General features: G+C 39.6%; 1 protein-coding gene across 1 annotated transcript in view; it reads right to left on the bottom strand.

The window, feature by feature from the left end:
- Nucleotides 1-25,473, bottom strand: part of pigg (phosphatidylinositol glycan anchor biosynthesis class G (EMM blood group)) — an 88,839-nt gene that overhangs the window by 39,574 nt on the left and 23,792 nt on the right. Inside the window, exons 7-10 of the mRNA XM_086306489.1 lie at nucleotides 17,987-18,204; nucleotides 16,381-16,665; nucleotides 5,520-5,923; nucleotides 1,586-1,777 (exon numbers count right to left, since the gene is read on the bottom strand). Of these exons, the coding sequence (XP_086162615.1) occupies nucleotides 1,586-1,777; nucleotides 5,520-5,923; nucleotides 16,381-16,665; nucleotides 17,987-18,204 (1,099 nt within the window). The remainder of the gene's footprint in view (nucleotides 1-1,585; nucleotides 1,778-5,519; nucleotides 5,924-16,380; nucleotides 16,666-17,986; nucleotides 18,205-25,473) is intronic.

Raw genomic sequence — 25,473 nt, 5'->3', positions numbered from 1 at the left:
TAGCACAGTAACAGAATAATGTCCTTGTAAGTGGATATTGGGCCCTCGTAGAGCAAAATGTAGTATTTTGGTCTAGACAACCCAAAATGTGATGTCCACATATGTGGACGCCAGGTCCTAGGTTAAATCAGTAACTTGAATTTCTGTGTATGCAGACGGCAACAGATTTGCAGTTTCTGTTGATTTATCACAGTTTGCCATCATATTATCACAAACACATTGCACAAGTTGCCAAATTTACCCTAGGCAACTGATAACAGACTGACTCATTTTATTGCTATCTTATGTTTGTCTTGACATTCTGAAGTTACTTTGGTGATGAGAATTGGCTGCAAGTGGAGACCAGAGACAGCCACGTCATCTCTGTTCACTCCAATGGACCAGCAATGGTCCATATACTTTTATAAACACACAGTTAGAAACATTAGCTGCACTAAAGGGATGTAGTCGGACAAAACTTTGAGATGGAATTTTAAAATGTAAAAAGGTAAAAAACAAGTCTGCATGTTATCCACTAAACATGTACTGGAACTATCTGAAGGCTACACAAAGCAACTGACAACCTTAAATTCTGAAGCCCCGCTGACACTTGTTCTTACTCAAGGCCTCTAGCGGCGACCTGGTCCCCTTCTTCAAGTCAACCGCTTCAATGGTTTGAGTGATTTACAAATCATTTTGCTTTTACATCCATTTTCACAGCAGCTCCACTCTTGTGGCTATGCAGCGAGGTTATCCATTTAAAATTATGCCAACTAGCACTTAACAGAGATACAAAGATAAATGAGGCTGCTGGGCTGCCATTGGTTTTGGTCTTAAATCAAGCTATCTATCCAAAGTCATTACAAGTGGTAAATATTAATAATGTGTATCCAACATGAAAGCAATCCATCCAATAGTTGTTTAGAAATTATACTCAAAACTACAAATATGAACCTCACTTTGTGGCCTGCACAGCTCTTTGCCGCTCAGGAATAGAGACAAACACATCGATTTGTATTTCAGTCATTGCAGCTAAAAAGCTCATTTTCAAGCCAAATGAAAAGCAAATTTACTTACTTGATTCCAATATTCTGCATGTTAGTCTATTTCTTCTGTACTCACCACTCTAATTAAGTAGCTGTGTTGTGAATGTCATACTTTAGTTTCATAAGTTACAGATGACATGAGGGGAGAGTGTTGATGCGGCCGTACCAGAGATGTGTTGAAGGAGAAAAGACCTGTCGATACTTCTGCAGTTCCCACTGGCTGCCAATTTAAATCAACATTTATAGATTGCTTGATGCCTCTTTTAGTGTAATTAATTTAATTAAAGACACTGTCAAAACCGTGAGGACATGACGTTACACTAGGTCAGGGAGATTTACTGTAGGTAGATGTAAAGCGAAAAAACTGTACTGCAGTTCATCATCAGAGTAAGGGATTGTCCCAGATGACACGAGCAGCACTAGAGTCTTCACGCTCATCTGCATCACAGCACAGCCTGGCACTCCTGAACTTTAAATCAAGTCAATACCAGGGGACAGCAATTTGCCAGCTGTTATGGTGAATGAACTCACTGTTTCGTGGTTCACAAAGACTTACTTACTTGGACATAGTTCGACCAGAATGATGCCAGGGAAACAGGACGTTGCCGACAGCTGCCCGATAGCTGTACACACCCAAAAGCCCGAGGGCGAGGGCGACCTTCGAGACCCACGAGCACCGTCTTTGAACCAGGAAGTAGATGAGAACCAAACAGAAAGCGGACAGCAGGGAGAGGACCACCTTGTGCTCAGAGCTAGAGAGAAAATGGAAGAGAACAGTCACTGGCTGAGAAACGTGCAAAGCACTCAAATGATGAGGAAGGGATTTGGAATTTTCACAATGAAGTTTATATATTTTTAAGGTAAATGCTCAAAGTATTACAGTTGGCCAAGTAGTGGCTTAAGGCAAACCACATCTATGGTCAGTTTATAGATATCTATATCAAGATCTCTCTCTTTCTACATATACACATACATATATATATATACATATATTCAGCTCAGTTCCAGCTCATTGTTGTTATTTTTGGACTCTGCTAGTAAGTAGTAAGTAAGTAAAGTTTATTCATATAGTACCTTTCTCAGACATGTGTCACAAAGTGCTTTACAAGAAGGTAAGAAGACATAATACAGTCATAAATACATCATAAAACACCCGTCTAATTAAAAGCTTTTTGAAATAAAAAATATCTTTAGCTGCTCTTTGAAGGTCTCCACTGAGTCCAGACGCTGTAGAAATAGTAGAAGTGCATTCCACAGTCTGGGGGCAACAGCTTGGAAAGATCGGTCCCCTCGAGTTCTAAAACGAGTGTGGGGTACCACTAAAAGGTTTTGATTCAAAGACCTCAGGTTACCAGGTATGTGTACAAATCAAATCAGCAGTATAGGGAGGGGCCTGGCCTGTAATGCTCTAAAGTTTAAAACTAGAGTTTTAAAATGGAACCTAAATCTGATTGGGAGCCAGTGTAGCAACTTCAAAACAGGGGTCATATGAGCTCCCTTGTTCGAGTGGGTCAGTAGCCTCGCTGCAGAGTTTTGAACAACCTGTAGACAAGCTAGCCCTTTCTTGTTTAGACAACTAAACAGGCTGTTACGGTAAGAGAGCTAGAGTGGCTTTGCGTTACACACTTCAGGATAATCCTTAGTATTCTGAACTGTGAATTCCTATCATCTATCAGTTTTACTGTCTAAAAAAGGCTATTTTCTCCTTTCCTTTTAAGGCCACACTCTTGAAAAACCAGATGTCTTCTGACTGGGCTGCCCCTCGCACCTGGCTCCACCCACAGGTGGGTGGGGCTTCTGTCTTCACAGCCAGAGACGTGTGCCTGAGTTGACTCGACAAATCCAAGAAAAGAAAAAAATATTGATAGACCAGCTGATTAAAGCAGTTTGACGCTTTAGCTCCTGGCTCTCAGGGATTACTTGGACATACACTCACCTCATTACTGTGAACTGACTGTCTTTAATATGACGGTTCACCAGTGTAACTGTATATATAATAACACATGAAGAGAAAGCATTACAGGTTCTCATTTGAAGGCTGAAGGTGAGCATTTACTTTGATGAGATGAAATACTGTCAGTCAAATCCTCTAGATTCAGGTTAAATTTAAAAGAGGCACAGCCCCTCAATTGTTCACTGGATTAAAGTCTGTAATTGCACCATACTGAGCACCGATAGGAAATAGGACATATCAAAGTTGAAGCCGTGTATTTAGCCATTAGCTGGATCAGACTGGCAGTGGACGTTGAATACTTTGAGACAAGATGAGGCATAACGCTACCTGGATCTCATTATCCAAGCAACAGGCACTGCAGGTAGGAAGAAAGGGCAACACTGGACAGGGAAAAGGTCAGAATCCACATCTCTGTTCCACATTGTGATGAATGTTAAAGAACAAACTATAATCCCCCTGCCTCGCACTGCTGTCAGAATATTAATGGCTCTGAAAAAGCCACAGTTTTTACAGAGAAATCACAGTTTTCCTTCAGTCTGGGCAATCTGAAGACGATTTTCTCTTCTTGAATCTTTAAAAAAAAGAAAATGTAAGTGGGTAGTCCTATCAGCTTCTCAGCTAGAAAAACACATTTAAAATGTTTTAGTGTCAGAAGAAAAGACTTGCTCTGTGTGTTAACATCACACAGCTTCCATTAGATGTCTATATCTAGCATTGAAATCTAAATGTATTGTTCACTGAACCACTTTCATTACATCTACTACAGTAAGTAATATCCTATATCACGGCTTTCCCCAAAGAACATCAATGAATTTGCTACATTGATCTGTTACATTTGTGTGTAGGTGGAGAAACACATTGAGATTGAAAATCTTGTTGCTGCACTGCATTTTAGCCTACTGAGTATACTGTCTTCAGACAGATTGCCCTTCTGCAACGAATGTATCCCCATGTGACGGTTGAACTTCTATCCTTAAACAGTGAAAGACGCCTGTTCTTTTTCAATTCTGTTTGATTTGTCGTAAAACATCAAGTGTAGGGTTTTTTTTTTCAAATTGTAGTTGTGTTGGAAATAAGTTCCTGTTATGTCCTGTCACCTTCATGCTGCCACATATCCACGTAAAAAGAGAAATATACCATACAGCATGACACAGAACTAATGGTCCTCAGCTTTGCTAGCACCCCACCGTTCATTACAACACCAACAATACAACACTGGTTGTCAGAAAAAACAACATAGTGAAGATTTTGCTGTAGAGCCATATCAGCAATCAGTTTACCACTGTAAATTTAGCTTTGAGTAAAAGAGAGCAAATACACTTGAAGGGATTTATGCATGCATGTAACAGATTTCAGATAAACTTCTGAACTTCGGCGAAATCGCTTTTTGTACCCAGCCCTTTTGTACAGCTTAACACAAACACATCAGAGACAGAACCCTCTATCCTTTTGCTGTTCATGGAGTCGTCTGATTTTCCCTTGAGGAGCGACTTAGGAATAAAAATGCTGCCAAGTTAATCTTGAATCAACCAAGAAGCTGTTACTGTTGCCACTCTCTCTTTGCTTTGCTGCCTAGTTAAACAATAAATGTGCACAAACCAACAGTGATGGTTAGTTAGGTAGTATTACTAGCTTTCATGCATTAGAATTAGAATCAATGTTTCCATAACAATGAAAAATATGACTGTGCAAGAAAAGCATCACTGTAGTAATAGAACTATAATCCTCCACATTTCTCCTCAACTATTTACAGTTTTATTGTCCTTTCTAACATTGGTTGATTTTCACAGCTGTAATTACTAACAATACAATGATCACTATCTGTCCAACCAATAGTTACACAAAGTTAGCGACTACTTAATAAACATAGTTTAGCATTTAGCACATAAAAACACTTGTCTTGCTATCAAGGAGGTAGCTGGCTAATCTACTAGCAACTGACCACTTGCTAAGAGGAAATATGAGTGCCTTTGGGTTTTTATTCAGGTAAAGTGACACACTGGAATTGGGAAACAATCACTGACCACTTAATAAAACACACCTGTTCAACTGCTCAGGAATGGAAATATCTTACCAGCAGCCTGTCACATGGTAGCAACTTGTGGATTTATGCAATTTAGGCATTTAAGTGATAGCCAGAGAAGAATGGTCAGACTGCTCCACGCTGATAGGAAGGCAACAGTAACTCAAACACCCAGTTGTTACAACCAAGGTATGCAGAAGAGCATCTCTGAACGCAAAAGCAGTAACTGTAATTGCTGTCAGCTAGCAACAGGAAACTCCAAAATTAGACAATTGAAGACTGATGAGTCTAGATTTCTGATGCAGCATTCAGATGGTTGGGTTCAAATTTGGCAGTGAGTGTAAATTCACTACTACATGGCATTAGGTGATGAATCATCAGTGAAACCAGTTAATTTATACTGTTTTCCAAATACTGCCTGCATTTTCTTGATATGAATAAAATACAGTGACTCAAATATTTAAACTACTTAAAATTGAAGCATTTATCAAAGTTAATATTAGATCAATAAACCCACCTGTTGAGCCAATGCCCAACGTCAGGGATATGAGCCCACTGCACCCCAGTTTGGTTGAGGGAGCGCAGTAGCCGGCAGCAGAGCAGAGTGAATGGTGGCGTGGCTAACGCTAACCACTTCTCTGAGAAAATCTCTGCTTTGGGGTGAGCGGAGGGATGACGGTCTTTGGAAGGGAGGATATGCTCTTCGTCATCTCCAGAGCCCCTCTTCTCTCTGAAGTACTTGCGGCAGACATCCTGGAACACGGTGAGGCAGAGCGTGTTGAGCAGAAAGTACCAGGTTTGGTGCTCTTCCTCTACGAAACTGCTGGCCGCCAGGCTGAGAGTGTGACCGACGGTGCCGGCCAGCAGCAAAACATCCAGCTCTGACAGCGACCAGTCAACCTCACTGCTCCTCAGAGGAGACTGTGAAAAGAGAATAAAAAAGGATCATTTTAAATACAGAGGAAAGAGCTATTCCATCCACACAGGCTCGACTACATACTCAACCTACTTTCACCTCGCCCACCCCAGAGTGATGGCATCACAATTCTCAGTGGGACAATTAGATGGATGAAACTATTGCTTGGGTGATTCACACTAATATAGCACAATACTGAAAACCTCAGCTCGTGACACTCATTATATGACTCATGCACTTCACAATACTAGGATTACTGCCTCGTGCTTCTAGCAGTCATGTAGCAGTTCATAACAATGAAAGCTTTGAATTGGCGCTTTCTTTAAAAAACAAAAACAAAAGACTTTACCTCATTCATTTATTCCATAATTTGTAGGAAATTCTGTCAAAATTAGCATACAGATTCTTAAATCGGGGCTGTGAGGTTACAATGACCGTGACCATGACCATCAGATCTTAAAGTCCAATTAGATGTTTGTGCCGAATTTAACAAATATTCCCAAGGTGTTCCTGAGAATTCATGAGCTAGGCATGAGTTATGCCTAAAAATGTCTGTCGTAATAATTAATCAGTATTACTATACTCCTTTGAGATTACCCATGATGCATTGAGTATTTCCTTTTCAGTCACCTTTCTCACTCAACATGTGTTAATAGACCTCTCTGCATTGAATCATACTTGTTATTAATCTCTGTCTCTCTTCCACAGCATGTCTTTAACCTGTCTTCCTTCTCTCACCCCAACCAATCACAGCAGATGGCCCCGCCCCGCCCCTCCCTGAGCCTGGTTCTGCCGGAGGTTTCTTCCTGTTAAAAGGGAGTTTTTCCTTCCCACTGTCACCAAAGTGCTTGCTCATAGGGGGTCATATGATTGTTGGGTTTTTATCTGTATGTATTTTTGTAGCGTCTATCTTACAATTTAAAGCCCTTTGAGGTGACTGTTGTTGTGATTTGGTGCTGTATAAATAAAACTGAATTGAACTAAATACACAAAATGGATTTAATTAATTAATTAACTATGTTTTATGCTGATAATGTAAGGCAGAAAGAGGCACTTAGGTAGATGCATCATGGGAGTGTTCCAAAGTTTTTCCTGATTGGAGAAATGTTTTGGAATATATGGGCCAATGGTTGAAGTGTGGTTTGTCCAGAGGCTCATGCCAGACTGATTCTTGTGATTTGGAAATGATCTCAAACCCTGATGCTAAAACTGTGGACTGAACAGATAATGAACACTGCTGACTGTGAGAAGATGTTGGCTTAATGTTTCTGTGACTTCAAATCCAAAGTGAAAACATAACTTGTGTGTACTGGATGTTTGCCAAATCAATATTACCCAACAACTTATTGCACAAATTGACTTATATACCTCACTTTATGTCAGTGTATTGTTCTGTTGATGTTTTTGTCTAATTCAATAAGATCTGAATAAATAAAAAGGTATCGTGGGGTCACGCTGACCTTGGCCTTTCACACCCAAACTTAGCTCATCTCTGAATCCAAGGGAACATCCCTAACTAACTTGAAGAAATCTCTGACGGCGTTCAAAGAGCTACACAGTCTTCAAAAACGGGAAAGACACAAAGCATTATGGACAAAATTAATGCCTCCAGCTACAGCTGTCACCAGCGGGAGGTATAAAAACAGTTCAATTTCAAACCCGTTATGCCTGCTCTGTTCATGCAGACCAAAACGAAAACAAGCGTTAACTGATGCATGTGCTATTTGCACTCAAATTTAAAAAGGTACACCGTTCAGACTCCTGTTACGATGAACGGAAATATTACTGCCAAACATCAGATCATCCATCACATGTCACTACTGGATGTACAGCAGCAGGTTCCTGCCTTGGCACTGCTGACAGTGACCATGAGCTGTCATTCATAAATTGCAGTCGGTCTGTTATGGATGCTTCAATCCCATTTTTAAGATTGCTGTTTGTCCAATCGAACACTTGTATGCAAATGATTTTATTCACTGAGCTTAAGTTCAGGCTGAGTTCAGCCAGCCTCTTAGCTCAACAGCAATATTTTAACCTAACAAACAACAGACATGCATCTCAGCCTGTCTTTGCCTTGATGACAAAGACAGGCTGGGATGATATATTCAGCCCCTCCAGGATACAGTGGTGGCTTCGCTGTGGGACCGGGCTGTTGCAGAATAATTTCCCCTTACACCAGGTTATTGTTATTGCAACCTTTACACCTATCCCTCTTTAAACAAGATGCCGGGTCATTAAATATTTGGTCTAGCAGTTATGTATACACAGAAAGAGAAAAACATTACTTAACTCTGGATATAAAAGTCGTGGGTGAATACATTTTCATATATTAACAGTGCACTAAGAGCAGGTTGCATTTTTATTAAGGTCTTTTCAGGTTTTTACGAATATCTTCTAGATTAAAAAACAAAACAAAAAAAACAACAAAACAAAAAAACGGCGTGTTCCTAAACTCTCCCAAAATATAGTTCTCTACGAGTCCCATAGTTTAAGTCAAGTAGAGATTGTTCATCTGTTCTGTGTACGAAACTATAAGCCATCCATGCATTACTGAGAAAAGGACTGATGGCCTTTATGCCTACAGCTCCTGTTTTTGAGATAAAACATGTCACATCCCAAAGGAAGCTGTAATATAGTTTTCCAGCTTCACTGCTCCTTGCTCTTTCCTTCAGCGGCTGGCAAATTGTGAAATCAGAAAAGCCTGCTGCATACTAATCTGTGTTCATGGCAGGGTTTCAAAGTAGATGGATACATACTTAATGAAAGTATTACTTAAAAAACAGCAAAAACAAGTAGCAACATTTACCCAGGCTAATATAACCAAGTGATGCAGGATAGATAAAACTTCACTAAATCATTGAGTATACAATTTGCATGCATTAGCAATACAGCAGATGACACATTTATGACTCAAGTTAGTCATCGGGTTTAACAGAAAAACTAGAGCAAAACACTCAAGAGATACTTCAGTTTATAGAAAAGTTATTATAAAAAGTATCACTGGCATACGTATTCAACACCTCCTCCACTGTGAGTGGAGGAGGAGGTAGTCACTGTTCATTCAATGACATTCGAATGAACGCTGTCCAGGCAAAATTGCTATTCAGCTATTATTAGAAAGAACTGCTTCTTTTGATGCATTCGGTTATATCCTGGTCTTGGATATTTTTGAAAAAAGGGTTGAGACTGGACCTGTTGAAATACTAGTGCCTACTAGGCCCTAGGCTGAACTCAACTCTATATTGCAAAATAAAGAGTCTACAATTATACAGAGAAAACCCCAACAATCACATGACCCCCTTTGAGCAAAGACTTGGCAACCGTGAGAAGAAAAAACTCCCTTTTAACAGGAAGAAACCTGCGGCAGAACCAGGTTTAGGGGAGGGGCAACTATGTGCCACGACTTCTCTGTCTGCTCTTTTCACCAGCAGGTCAGGGCAGATGATTTCATCCTCCTAAGTCTTTCCTTTCTTCCTCCCCATCAAGGTTGTTTGATGTTTTCTCTGTAATACTGTAGGGTCATTTTCCTACAATATATATTTATAGAATATATTGAAAGAAAATGGAGACTTTAGTGATCCTACTTGGTTCAGATATCACTTGCAGGACAGGACTCATTTTATCTCAATTTTGTTCCCAAGCACGTCACCTGTTAAACACAACAAGGATCAGTACATTGTCTCTTTCTATACAAGCTAAACATTAAGAATTTTCTAGTTTTGGTGGTCCTATATGAATTGTAGCCTCACTTCCCTGTTATTAGCTGACCGGAGTAGCACCTAGTGTGGTGTTCTGCTGTGGCCCACTTACTTAAAGTTTCAATTTGTTGTGCATCAGAGATGCTCTTCTGCACACCTTGGTTATAACACGTCAGTATTTGTTACTGTTGCCTTTCTCACAGCTCAGAGCAGTTAAAGCTATTTTCCTTTGACATCAACAAGGCACTTTCCCCCAAAGCTCTGCTGCTCACCGCTAATTTCTCTTTCTCAGACCACTCTTTATAAACCTTAGAGACGCCTGTGCAGGAAAATCCCATTAGATCAGCAGTTTAGACCTGCCTGTCTGGCACTAACCTTTATTCTAATGCTGTCTGAACTGTAGCTGGTCGTCTTGACATGTGTACAGTTAGATTTCTGTCTTAACAAACAGCTGAACAGGTGAACCTAATGAATTGCTGAGTGAGTGTAAATTATATCCCGACTTAGTTTTCTGTGCTTTTGGCTGGTCTACACATCACTTACTGAGTCAGGAGGAAATTATACTCCCATCATGTTCTTTGCTGAGAGTCGAGGAAATTTAGTCGAGAAACAATCATCATATATCTTGTAAAAAGGAAGTTTTAGTTTATACATTTAAAAGAAACCAGTTAATTAAGAGGGCTTCACAGGGCTGTTTTTATTTACTAATGCTAGGGTTATGGGTGTGGTCTTACATTAAACAAACACATGAGGGTTTTTCATCTTCACATGAACCATGAAGTGAACTACGATATGGTCGTCTATTGTCTTGAGCAGATCATTCTAAATAATGCATAAATATTCTCTGACCATGCTGAGGGCTCCATGTAGAGTAGAACATAAATCAGGACTTGACCCGAAGCCTAATGTGCTGAAGTAGAATATTGCTCTGCCCTGCCAAAGGCCTTTTCATGACAAAGCACAGCTACTGATGTAGCAAATGACCTTTTAGTCTTTCTAGCCTAAAATTATTGGAGGGTCTTTGATGCCACCGTTGCATCTATGCCACTTAACATCACTTTTCCTGTGAAACCAATGTGTCCAGTATGTGTGTTTGATTTATCATATTCTGCCAGCTGAACCTGCCTTTCCATCACGCAGCTGTGAAATGGTAATACTGACTCAGACTGACTTCCGAGCTCTGCCATTTAAAATATGACTTTTTCCACTCAGGCATAATAAGAAATCATATTAAACTCTTGTGCTGGTGACAGACTAGAGTAAGCTCCTTACAAAAGTCATGAGAGACTCAATAGAATCATTTATTAAGGGATTCTTAGCCTTTTTTTGGTTGTTGGAAAAATATAAGCCACTTTTGGCTGTTCTCTTACCCACAAGGGGTCTCCCACAAGGGGTCTCCCACAGCAGGTAGCGCCGCATGTCTGAGTTGGCAGATTTTTTTATTTATTTTTTAACGCCGGATGCTTTTCCTGACGCAACCCCAACAGAATCAGTGTCTCCTCCTGGGATCGAACTGGGAGTCATCGCTTGATAGGCGAATGCATGAACATGATACACATTGCAGGTATTTCACACGTCTTTACAGCTCTTGTACAGAACTACTTTTTTAAAATGACCTCACCTTTGGGTCATTAAAACTCACTTAAATGGAATTCTCATCACATTTTTGCTGGAGCAGCAAGTTTTTCTTTTCGTTTCCACCTTGCACTGAAACTAATGAGGACAGAGAGTGAATATATGTTTTGGACAGTTTCCCCAAAGCAGTTATTTGTCAAGTCTAACCAGACACAGCTCTGCACTTAGATCCAAATGGATTCCTGAAAGTATACAACATTATTGTGCCTTAGGATTATTTGTCACATTTTCCAGCACTACATGCTACATCTGGTAGTAGCTTCAAACACACTTTTGTGTGAAATCTGTCCAAAGGTTTGTAATTTTGAGCAGATTTCCTCTTGTCTGACAAATATTCAGGGACTCCTGGGAATTCATCAATGTAATCCTTTGATACAAATACAGTTTAACAATAAAGCAGCTTTATTATTTAATCTTAGTATCAAAATGAGTTTGTCAGTCATGACTTTGAGGACACAGAGTCCACTAACTGCATTTCCTCCCACAGGTTATTAAAAAGATCTTGGCTGTAGAGATGGGCCATGATTGTAAGCGCTTAATCACCACTTTTGGAACGAGAAATAAAACATGGCATGATACACAACGGCACTTTTATATACACTCTAGAGTAGCAGCAGGACTAAATCCATATGTAGCTTTTAAAGGAATCAATAACATTTAAAATCAATTTCAACATCAACAGGAAGCCAAATTATGGAAGCTCAACACAGTTGTTCTATGAATAGTTAAACATTTCAATATATCTGTAGAATGATTTAATACCTGACATTGATTATAATGTGTATGAAAGACTGACTTAGCTTCCAGGTCTTTAACCTGGATTCTATCTAATGGCCAGCAGGTGGCGACTCTTGTGGCTGAAATGATATCAGATTATTATCAAAGTCGTTGGGTGAATGACCCTCCAGCTCCCTTCATGTATGACTTCAGTAACCACTTTTTTTTAAGTCTTTAGAAATTGAAATGCCAGCTTGACTTCTTACTGAATATAACATGATGCTCATGTTGTGTTCCCTGTGAGAGTCAAACAGTGTGTACTGTGCATGTGTGCTTGCAATTGTGCATAGTGTTTTGGGTTTTTTTGTAATAGCAAAGTGACTTGAGCGAATGCCCTCTCGTTAACGTTGGCGGTCCGTCCAGTTTACATGGTCTTCTGCCAATCCTGCATGAGCATGTACTGCTCTTCGATTTCTCTTTTAGCTCCACCCCCTGCTTCTTATGACTGATTTTGATTTGCAGGCTTCACAAATCCATGATTGTAATGGTGGGCAACTATGGACCTGTTTACAAATTTACATTTAATTTAAAATTTGTGGGTCTGTCAAGCAGAATCCAGTGCTGTGATCCTTCACCAGTTGAAAAAAACAATCCATTACAAAACAACCTGAAAAGATCTGAAACATTAAAGTCATCTATCAAAGCTAAATGCCAAATTATTTTCAGCTTCAAGTCTCGGGATTTGTTGCTTTTTCTGTTTCATATCACTTCAAATCTCACATCTTTGAGTTTTTGTGTTGGAAATTCACCTTTCACTGGCATTTAATAAACTCAACAATAATTCAATTAAGAAGGAAATACCTCCAGGCTAAAAAAAGAGAACAAAATCCATTATTGGTTGCAGCTATAATCAGCAGCAAATATTTGTGTTTGTTTTCATCCACTCTGAAACCATCTAAATACTGTACTTTGAGTTTGCTGTACATACAGCAGTGCTTTCGATTTATGAATGACTTTCAGCAGCCAAAGAAACGACACTGCTTTGGTGTTTGTTGTGATCAAGCTTTGCTTTTATAAGTGCATTCTCCACTGGGCACATGCTCACACAGCCTTTCAAGGTACTTGGCAGGAAGGACGTTTCATGAATCCTGCAGAATTTCAGTTCAGTGGCTGAAAACAGCTCTTTGACATTTTTGTTTCTACATGAGTTGAGCTTCAACAGTTTGTCTGTTTGATTTTTCTGACCAAAGTCTGGTAATTTCACAAAAATCTGCTGCTGGTACAAAAGCACATTTGTCATCACAGGTCATCATCATTACCTGCCAACTGAACTATGAGCACAGTTTTTTTCTTCACTATGACATTTGTAAGACTCAAAAGAAAACAGTCTTTTCACGGTCACTGGAGCCAGAGAAGAAACACCTCCAGTACTGTACGAAATCCTCCACATCTTCCAGTGTGTCGAGTCGGAGAGTTCATTTCCTCTCCCAGCCTAATGACCCAAGTGGATTCTTCTGACTTTTTTTTGCTACATCAGCACTTTCTCAAGAGTTCCCAGAAGGCAAATGAGATGTAACCTTTACAGATAAATTAATAATGAGCAAAGAGTTGCAGCAGCAAAGGGAAGCTACTGTTAAAGCCCTTTAAACAAGCACTTATGACTCAAAGCTTCCATTTTTCACTGAAGAACCACTTCAACCTTTCTATGATTGATAACTTACTTCAACATATTGCTGGGAATTACTTCAGTTTGTTGAAGGACAATTTAACATTGCAGTGATGGAAAGAGAAAATTACTGAAACAAATTTAAACTACCCAAAACCTTTGATAGCACCGCCAAGAGTGCGTTATCGTTAAGGCTTAACAAATACACCACTTATCTTCTAACTGCACCAGCAGTTAGAGTCCAAATGATGGACCATCTTTAGTTTTCTTCATTTTCAATTCAGATTCACAACAAGTAAAAATCCTGACTGTCTTTAAACTACCTGAGTGATGTTTTTACGTCATTCTCCTAAAGGATCCTGGCAGTGCATATCTTCTAATTTACTATTTTAATTGTTAGTCAGACTCGACACCCCATCTGTCCACTGTGTTAGTGTCTGTTTTATTTACAGAGTTCGCAGTTTTATGGGCACAGTCAGCAACTCTTCTTCCAATAAACTGGACAGTATGTTGAGAAACGGCATCTACTCGCCTAATAGAACCACAGTCTACTGATGCATCCACTCATATAATATTTTATAAGACATTTATATACTAGTGTAACTTTTTTTAACGTAACTTTATTATGCAGAAACAGCTCCACTTTCCCACCCTCGGAGCCAAGTTTTTGGCAATAAAGAGGCATACATTAAAAAGTGATAATATGCAGCAATTGTACATTACATGGATTGACTTCTCCAGTCAGGTCTTATATGTGTACATGAATCAAATAAGTGTTTTTAATTTGTTTTGTCATCTTTTAAATAATTAATGGGGGGGCAGTTGGAATATATAACGCACTTCAGAGTTTTGTATGTTTATGATGTCATGTATGGCTGTGCTTTTTAGCCTTGTTAGCAAGCTAACTGCTGTTTTTGGAGACATGTTTCTAATGTTGCCTCTATACATGAGCACAGTGGATTTAAAATCAAAAAATTAAGTTGTGTTTGAAGATCAGATTTTGAGTTTTCATTTACAAGCTTTAACAGAAGTGCAGAATTTACTGTTGAGGAATAACATACGTTTTTATACACAGCACCCCGTTTTCAAAGGCTCATGAGTACTTCGACAATTGATTTTATATGAAAGTTTTATGTCAAGGGGAGGCCTGTTCCCTCGTTATTCCATAAAAAAAACATTCAAAGAAAACTGGAATTGATTCCAAGTGTTGTACAAGTGAACCTGTATTTGGTAGTTGTGTTCAAAAGAGAGGCTGATGCAAGGGAAGGAGGCAAGTATTAGTCTGAAAAACCATTTAAAAACAAACAAAGACATAAAGCCATTTGAAAAATGAAAAAATTGGAAAAATGGTAAATGGCCTGTATTTATATAGCACTTTACTAGTCCCTAAGGACCCCAAAGCGCTTTACATATCCAGTCATCCACCCATTCACACACACATTCACACACTGGTGATGGCAATCTACATTGTAGCCACAGCCACCCTGGGGCGCACTGACAGGCCAAATCAACAATCTGGTATATTCCTGAAAAGGCCAGCTCAGCAGCTCAGGAGCACCAAACACCTTCAAAGACCACAGAAGATGAAAATAATTCAAGAACGCTCAAAGAGGTAGCTGCATCATTGTCAAGGTCCACAAGAGACACTTTCGTGAATGGAGACAACAGAGTGCAAACTTCTGGTTGCACTTAAGAACTATCAGAAAATACACTTTTATTAAACTTCCTGAATTAAAGTTGAAGAGCTGCACTTTAATTGCACCTTGATTGGTTAACTTAAATCCCACTGCGGTCATGCCACAAAAAATGTGTCACTGCACAAGAACTAATGGACCTACCTATAAACCCCACCACCTGACAATGCAGACAATACTGCTACAACAATGCTTCAATTTGAATAATTATTTCTGTGTAGCATGGAAATGTTTCACACACAGGGTAAGAAAACACAGGGTAAACACACCAACACCACAAACTTCTGGCATGTCAGAAGTCATGATTATGTGATCACTGCTGTGTCCAAAAATATTGTTTGTGTTGCCTTTCTGCTACTCTCACCGTCACTCCGAGTGCCTGACTCACAACAACAACACAATATCATTTGCTTAAACGCACTACTATTTCTCACTTGTTTTCTTGTGTGATACTGCAGAGTAATCAAAGAGTAATTATTGCAGCTCTTCACAATCTCTGAAGCATACAATTGTTGTCTGCAGTTTTAAATTGACTAAGAGGCACTTACTCAGACACTTCTTTTAAGCCACTTTTTGGCAGAATCTTTTTTTACTTGTCAAAGTGAAAATACACTAAAACTTTTTTCTGAGACTGTTGAGAAGCACTCAAATGATTTAAATCTACATCCTTAAAGACTCTGCAAACTAAATCACTAAGTGAATGCACAACAGACAAGAGCATGCCGCTCCAGTAGATTTAGCAGGTTTTCTCTCAAATAAATTCCAAAAGTCACTTAGGTAACGTTTCTCTACCTACAGGAAGTGAAAAATTCAAATACAACAACACAAATCTGTTTAACAAGCAGCGAGGTTTCTAGAGAGATAGTTGGATTCACTAACACTCAGTCTTTTATCCTCAGTGTCCCTTTAAAGCAATCAGAGAGCAGCAGAATGGGTTAGCGCGTTAGCTTGTGCATTCATGCTTTACATGCGGATCCACTGTATGTAAGTATGGCTCTCTGAGGGCTAACATCTGTTACAATATCTACCCGTGTTTCACTGCACTTACTCACCTTCCCATGAATCTTTGCACCCAGGGGGAGTCTTCGTGTTGCTATAGAGACCAGAATACAAAACATTGCTGAGGAGAAGGCAACGGCAGCAAACACGAGACCCCAGGAGAGGCTGCAGAAGTAACAGGAGCTCCCAGCAGATGTGCACACCAAGACGTGCACTGAGGCAAGAAGTAGGCACAAAAGGTAAAAAGGCAGGGAGAGCAGGGCCGAGAGGATGGGGAGGTCCACTGCTGCGGCACTGCTGAGGGCTTCAGGCATAGCCAGCAGTAAGACCAACAGGAGCTTAAAGGCCAGGAGAGACAGAGAGGAGAGAAAAAGTCTTTTACAAATCTGATGCAATCATTGTAATCTCCAGTTTTATAACCTCCCCAATTTATGTGAACAGTGAAGAGCAATTTAATAACAAACATAATGCATGCATGTACACGTTTAACTGATTTTCTAATTGAAAGAGACTTATGATGCTTTTCTCTTATTTATTTATTTTTTATGCAGTCGTGCTAAAAAGGTTTTACAGATCAGGACAGATTAAAAATCATCTGGTCCTCAGTAGGTCTGAAAATTAGGTAAATACAACCTTGGATGAAAAACAGCAAATGATAAATTACACTGTTTCATTACATCCATCCATCTGCTTATCTAATTCAGGGTCGCAGGGGGGTAGCCTATCCCAGCTGTCATGGGGTGAGAGGCTCGGTACACCCTGGACAGGGGTCATTATATATTTAAGCAAAAGTGAGCCCAAATTTACAAGCAGTATGTGAAAAACTAAGTGCATCCTTACTGCTTCCTTAAAAGAGTAAATAGCAGCCGTGTACTGATAATCAAAAAATTTTTCAGTAAAGGGAGCACCTCTATAAAGTTTGATGGTCTGGAGCTTTTAGATGTGTGTTAACACAATGCCAAACCGCAAAGCCACAGCAGTGGTCTCAGAGACCCAACTGTTGCTCTCCATCCATCTGCAAAGGGTTATAAGGCCATTTCCAAACATTCTACAGTGAGAAAGATTATTCCCATGTGGAGATCAGACTGTGCAATGTTCAGAGAAACTGCAAAAAGCCCAAGAGCTCAAACTGTTAAATGTTGAAGTTCATAATAGTACAATAAGAAAAAGATTGAATGAGTAGGTCTTGTTTAGAAAGGTTGCCAGGAGAAAGTCTCTTCTCTCTAAAATAAAGAATTCAGTGTGTGTGAACTAAAAGCTCAGCTATAAACGCTCATTTCAGACAGTTTCATGGCTATCACTGACATCAGTAGAAGGGGATATCCCTAATATCCCTAAGAAGAAAGCCGGCTTAAAGGGTCAGTGGCCTTAATGGAAGAGGACCTAAAAGAACCAAAACAGACAGTGGATGAACTAATGGGTTGTAGCAAGGCCCAGTACAAGATAAACACAATAGACCCCCCTCTAAAGTAAATCTATCTTAGGACGGCTTCATTGTCACAAATATTTCCACTATCAAAAAGAAAGCATGACACCTGGTGAGGGTTTAGTTTTTACTTTTTGTTGCCGTGCACCTCACTCCCACACTCTAAAGCTGATAAGCAGCACACCAAACTATTACGAGTGCAGATAAAAAAAATATGATGATTCGGTCCTTACCTGAAAGACAAACACCATGCCTGCAATCATGGAGTACATGTCATACTTGCCCAGCTGTTTGCTCAGAGCAGCGCTCATGGCAGCTAGGGCCTCCAGATACTGCCTCAGGACCTTTTTGCCCACGTTGGTCAGCACCTCGGAGGTGTTTCCTTCCAGGTAAAGCTTCATCCAGTTCCCGTGAGCCTTTTCTGCCACACGAAACTGCTCAAATCCCACCTCTGGAGTGGAGAGAAGTGGAAGGGAGCATGTTTTAAAGCACTATTATTTGCAATGCTCCAGCTACTGCAATCTGAATTTCAGGAGGGAGGGAGTGAGTGAGGAGGACATTTATAGCACCTGATTTTTTAACAGTTTATGAGGAATTTCATTAGGTTTACAGTTTGATTCTCACATAATTTCTTGGTTTGCTGCCATGTGATTAATCAGGACAAACCTTCTAAAATACAAAAACTAAGTTTTAGCTTTTATTTAGAGGAGAAAAACTTTGCTGCCTGGATCTCGGTGACCTAAATGAAATATTCCTAATGTTATAGGATAAACCATTCGCTAACTGTGGGTATTATTTCCTCATAATAATGACCAATTTTTCCCCATATGCTGACATATTAATTAATTACAATGTTAAGCCACAGGTGGCTGATACTGGTACAGCTTGCGGAGTATTTTTACTACGAGCTCATTAAAACCCCAAACTGATCCATGACAAATGTGAAGAAAAGGTTTCATATTGCTGCCTACCCTGTTGTAATTTAGCCAAAAGAAAATGCAGACATATTCCAACTGCTTGTTTTCTTAGCAATGAAACTATTTATGAGTTCATCAATCATTGATGTTGAATTCTGTTTTTCAGAAATAGGAACCTATTAAATTTCATCATTTTCTTTTTCCCGCTTTCTTGTGTCAATAACGTTCGCTAAATTGAAAACAATACGCCTGTGGTAAAACCATTTAGTTTGGAGCAAAGCAATGTACAATTTATCAAGATGCTAACTATGACAAGCTGTGACTCATTCACATGTTTACAGATGAAATTATGCTCCCTTTCATTTTACTTCAGCCTGTTCAAGGACGAAGCAACGTGTAGGCTTGTGTAGAGTTGTGGTATACTTCAGTGAAACACACACACACTACTAAAAACAATCACCTATCTCAGCAGCATAGGCAGAGATGATAAATAGTCACTGTGGCTTTGCCAGACAGAAGGGTTGGTTGAAATATCAGAACTTTAAGCCACAGGCATGAATCATGCAATATCAATGGCCCTGGTCATGTTTCATCTGTCTAAAAGTACAGGGATTGGTTAATGGCTCTGCAAGACGCCTGAGGTTACACGCACGCACGCACACACACACACGCACGCACGCACGCACGCACACACACACACAAACAAACGAAAACACAATATGAAGATTGAAGCAAAGCAGACAGAGAGAGAGCGAGGCAGAGAGAGTTTCTAAAGTTTGTATCGCCACAGCTGAACTTTATAAAGTTGCAGGTTAAGTCTACTGTAACTCTAATAAATGTGACTGCAAAAACAGAGAACACCCCCCCCCCCCAAAAAAAATATCATAAAATATTTAACTTAGTGCACCAGACTGAAGCTGAGAGTGGCCGAGCATTATAAATCCTTGCTAAGTTTTTTCTCCAATGAGCTACTTTTTTGTCTTCCTGATGAAACCTCATTGAATACTGAAATCAGAAACGGACAGAAGGCGGATTTCTCCTAAGCAACTCCTCACACGCCCAGTAAAGATTCGACCCTAACAAATGTCCAACAGGCATGCTACTTAAAATAACATCCCCGGCGAATTTCCCAGCAGTGACAACTATTACATCCTTTTGCATAACAGCTTCATGATTACCCAAGTGGACGAATACAAAAAAAGGCAACATATCCAAATGTAGGTCTGCTGAGATAATTTCCATTTCATCCCATCTCTATGGAAACCAGGGACCAAAATAAAGTGGAAAAACTGCTGCCAGTGCCGAGTGTTTTTTTATGTTACAGGAAATAGTAGTCGTTTTGAAAATGCTGCATTTACTTCATGTAGAAGTTTGCTTCGGTTCACCACATCTGTTTTTTTACATGGGCACATTTGTATACAAAGTGCACAAGGGCTATCATAACATAAATAGGTTTAAATCTTTACACAGGCCTAGAGATTGGTTGGCAACCCCAGGAAACCTCTGATAATTAGTAGAACCCCCCGAAAGTAGGGAGATCCTGTCTGTAGCATATTGCTGTCATCACCCATAGTTTACATGGAGGATGGCAACTTGTCAGCATTTAGTCTCCGGCTTGTAGCTGCGCATTTTAAAGTCTGCTGAATGAAACGGTAAGGCACAACTTTTACGCTGAAGCCAAAAGGTCTCTGTTTCCAGTTTGCATCACACATTTTCACAGTTTCACTATCACTTAGTAAGTAGTTGGCGAGTGTTTGCAGACCCACAGTGAGACTAAAGCAACCTGCTGGCAACAAAAAGCAATTGCAAGAAAGGGGGCCGGGTCGTGGGGGCAGCAGCAGAGAAGCCCAGACATCCCTTTCCCCAACCACCTCCTTCAGCTTGTCCGGGGGAACACCAAGGCGTTCCCAGGCCAGCCGAGAGATATAATCTCTCCACCGTGTCCTGGGTCTGCCCTGGGGCCTCCTCCCGGTGGGACACGCCTGGAACACCTCACCCCGGAGGCGTCCAGGAGGCATCCTTGTCAGATACCCAAAGAAGTTCAGTCATCCGGGAGGGGCTCAGAGTGGAGCCGCTGCTCCTCTACATCGAAAGGATTCAGTTGAGGTGGTTCTCTAAGGGAGAGGCCAGCCACCCTTCGGAGGAAGCTTATATACTTATTTCTACACTGTAGCAACTGCCACCAACCACTCACCAACTAGTTGTGGAATAACATAGTCTTCTCTTGCGACCAGTGTTTACCAGGGAGTTACTGACATGTCTCTAGGCCTTAGTTCTTCTAGGCCTTAGCAATCAGTTCCACAGTGTCTACCAGCAAACTCCAATGACTGGGGGTTAGCAGATGTCTGCCGACCAGTCTCTAGGCTTGTGTGATTGGGGCCTTAAAGGCCTGGAGCTGAGTCACACTCAGTCCACTGAGATGAGGACACAGCCTCCAGTACATGGGTTGACCAGTAGGGCAACCCAAATATTTTGTGCAAAGCTGTGATCTGATAACGGTCCTTAAATTTAAGAGATCACAAATCTAATAACCTGTTTTTCAGATTTGACATTTCAGAGTTATTTCAATGATGTGATAGAAGAAAAGAAAGATGATAATTAAAACCACTGCAGAACCTCTCTGGTGACACTGGGTGGAAAAAACTATTGCAAGGCCATAAGTGGCCATGAGTTAGTAATGCATAGAAATTGCATAATTAATTCTTAGTCTGTTCACAGAATATAGAATACAAGGGTAAGCACAACAGGGGTTTTTAATCACTGAAAGACAGCAACAATTTAATTTAACTGTATTTTATTTTAATTTTTGAAATTTGTAAGAGTATGCTGGAGAACTTAAGACTTCATCTTATCACAGCCTATAGTGATAACTATAGCCGGTAATTACAGGTTCCAGAGGGTGGTCTTCAAGCAGTTTAGTGGAGAGAAAAGTCATCTAATGCAAAGAAATGCAAAGGATCCAAAGTGCATTAGTAATCGCTGTTAAAACAAAAGAAATGTCTTTGGAAAACAAAGCATCAATCATTTAAATTTAGAAATGAAAGCACTTACTATAATCAATTCACATCATCAGGAGTTGCTGCACAGGAGTACCCTATCGACTAGAGCTGTGCAATATGACCAAAATCTCATATCCCAATATAAGACATCTATCGTCCGATAACGATATATAAAATCACAAAAATGTAACATTTTCTGTAAATTCTGTGAATCTCGGGCAGCTCGACTTGCATGAAGTGTTTCCTGCTGGGTGTCGTGTACCTGGAGTCGAGTGTTTTAACCGATGCATGACATAAGTTATAACGGCTGAAGTTTTCTTTGTGAGTATTTATTATACGGCGTGCTGCAGGGAAAAGCCTGTTTTAATGTTTGAGACTAAGGTTTATTTTTTAGCACATGACGCCTAAAAACAGGCGCTTGTCCGTCCGTAGTGTGGTTATATTAAATATAAGAGAAAGAGAGAACTTTAAGAAATTAATATATCCACTACAGTGACCATCAAAACAATGAAAAAATATTACCGTAAACAGTTTATTTTGCGACACCACGAAACAAACAATAGTGTACAATGTTTTTATATCGTCATCCGATATATATCGTTATATCGAACAGCCCTACTATGGACAGCAACTTCCTATGGACATGCTTTTATTCTAAAGTGGAAGAGTAACCTATTTGGTGTTTTCTCGCAAGCTCTAGTGATGTTCTGAACTGCTAGACACCAGAAGCCCGCACCACGAAGCAGGATTTGGGGTCATGCAGGTAACTTCTGGGATAATGCTGCTTTATACACAAAAGCAGGTTATTCTTTACTAGTGTACATCGCTCAGTAAATTATGCTGGAAACCTACTTGTTTTCCTACTCAAGCAGATTACGCTACCTTTGTGTGCAGAGTGCAAGAGTCTAAAGTTTTTTTAATAGCATCTGAAGTCTTAGGTCTGTCTCTAATGATGATCAGTAGGATATATGGATTCTTATGTGGATTTACAATCCTGTCCTAATTTTTTTTAGCAAAACATTGATTTACAATTTTAAGAACCTATTTGTACATGGTCTAAATTTACACTTACACAGCTGCAGAGCCTGTGTTGTTCTCAGTCTATATTATGTGCTTTAATATGATAGTTTCTTACTTTATAAAATCAGTTGCTCTGCTATAGATCCTGCTAACTGAAGCCCTTGCATGGGAACGTGCTTTTAGCTAGATTGATAAACCTTGGGTTAACCTTTGGACTACATCATGACCATGAGTTATTAATTTTGTGGCATTAATATTCTTTTACACCTACTGTGTGGGGTGTAAAGTAATCTTCATCTAGGATTCAGTTGAGTTGCTATGCAAAATTATATCACAACACATCAATCAGTTGTGCATATATGTTATTGAAAGTGATGGAGTTATTAAATAGTAGTGTTGTCCTTAAACAGTCAGGTCCATACAGTAAGTACCGTATCTGTCGGACCATAAGGCGCATTAAGCGGAACAAAACAGTCAGATAAATCAAACTTTACTCAAGTCATTCTTCTTACTTCCTCCACTTCTGTACCTTTGATTCATTAATGTGGAATTCTCTCGCAGCTGCTCTATTCCCATGCTGTTGCAGTATATTAATGACTAACCTTGGAATTGTGGATGGATTTTTGTCCCTAACCATCAGGAACCCTCATGGTAACTTTTATCGAGTGGAAAAAAGTTAGCGTTCATCCTCCAGCTTCACTGTGTTTATATTATGCTAGCATAGCTGTGTCGCTAGCGATCACGTAGCACATTATTATATCCCAGCTAGTGCAACTTCAGTAACCCTACAAACATCACTGCTGTTTAGTTTTTTGTCTTCATTTATGTTGGAAGTGATAGCAGAGCTGTACGTTTTCATTTGTTTCAGAAATCTCTCAGTCAGAACATGCTATATCATATTTAGGTGGAAGCTAGCGAGCTAACTTCCTGCTAACTTCTAACTCCATTAAATTTAATAAATTCTGTTTTCATGGATGCCTGGATGTTAAACTTAATTGTTACACCTGGTAAAGCAGCAATGCTGATCATTTTATTAAAGATGAAAGAATTTAGACAGTTTTTAACTCTCAGTGATGCTGCAGTGTTCGTTTGACTTTGGGACATGAAGCAGTTTTGGACCCAGATTCCTCTGCAAGGCTCCTGACTACGGTAGCCGTAATGCTTAGCTTTATTAGCTTAGCTTTGTAGCTTAGCAAAGTCGTACTAAAACATTTTTTGACAGAGTTTTGAGCGCCGTGTACCACATAAAATCGGTTTGAGGTCAGTAAGCACAACCAGAATTCATACATAAGATGCACTGTCGATTTTTGAGAAAATTAAAGGATTTTAAGTGCGCCTTATAGTGCGGAAAATACGGTAAGTGAACATTCACACATCACAGTGCATTTTAAAATAAGTTAATCCAGTACTTTTGTGAACCATTTTGAATAAAACAGAAGCATTGTGCTATTGCCCAAATTTTATAAACCTGCTATATTTGTACCATTAGTTACTCAGCTTCATGGAAGTTAATAGTATGATGGACTATTAACTTCCATCCAGTCAACTCCCAAAATGAAAAAAGTAAAGACATCATCTGAAACTCAAATGTGTTATGCTTTTCTCGACTCCCCCCCCCCCCCCTTTGCTCACAACATTTTCTCTAGGATAGCATGCTTAGAATACAACTTAGTCAGCAAAAACATTTAGGGAAAACAACTTCTAAATAAGAAAATGCTATGTGTCAAATTATTTATGTAGTTCTATCTCTGCCTCTTTGGGATACTTTAAAAAGATAAGATAAATTACTTCTGACTGACGGTAATTGCTGCTGTTGGTGTATCGAATGCTTCTGAAAGTGAAAGACGGCAAGAGAAAGAGTGGGAGACAGACAAGAAGGGTGGGGAACAGACTCAAAGATGGATAACTCAGACAAACTGCGTGACCCCGAGATGCAAGTAGGGAGCAAAGCCATGTGTGAATATGTGCATGCATTTGCAGAGATGCAAATGCATGCACAATGCATGTTGAAGATCAGAGCATAGACTAAGTTGTGGGAGTTGGAAACGCTCCCACGACAACAAACTGACTAGTATCTAATGTTTGGCAAAGGTTAGTGCTTTTTTTGTCTCAAACTCTTATATCATTGTAAAGCTTTTAGTGCCATATGGTATGTCTGCAAAGTCACACTGGGTTTATCTTTGACAACCAGGAACTTAAAACTCACTGTAATCACAGACATTTAGAGGATTTTCTAACTGTAAGAAGAATATTTTTTTAACATCTGCTAAACACCATTAAGGCCCATTAGTGCCTAGTAAAACCGCCTGTTTGAATTGGTTCAGTTTCATCTGACACATGTTGAAATATATAAATTATCAAGTCTGCATTTTTGCTCAGGATTATAGCCTTAATTAAGTAGAATCTTTTGAGCTTGTTAGATGATGCGATGCTGCCTTCACTTTAATCAAACTGCTTCAGGTTAAACCATCTAAGAAAACGCTTTGATGCCAAAACACAGAGACAGACTCAAAGTAAATCACTTTTGAGCCATCTAAAGTCTGTACCATCTGTCACAACTGTTATACGCACAAAACTGAGCGGACTGCAAATTAAACTGTAATTTAAATGCAATAATGACAGTGTTAGCATCAGTTCACATATGTTAGCTCAACAGCTTATTTTACTACTTGCAATAGAATTAGCAGACTCATGTTGGTGTTTACTCTTCTTTTAGCTCAGTTCTTAATCTGTGATTATGTATAAAGACAGTATAGGTCTCCATTAGTCCGTCACTAGAAACAT

Source organism: Aulonocara sp. 'chitande type north' Nkhata Bay, linkage group LG2 (assembly GCF_057382095.1).
Source record: "Aulonocara sp. 'chitande type north' Nkhata Bay isolate Kocher_YH1m ecotype deep benthic linkage group LG2, A_spYH_male_GT1.1, whole genome shotgun sequence".
Lineage (NCBI taxonomy): Eukaryota > Metazoa > Chordata > Actinopteri > Cichliformes > Cichlidae > Aulonocara > Aulonocara sp. 'chitande type north' Nkhata Bay.
Note: the sequence above shows the minus strand (reverse complement) of the source record. Positions and strands in the feature narration are given on the sequence as shown.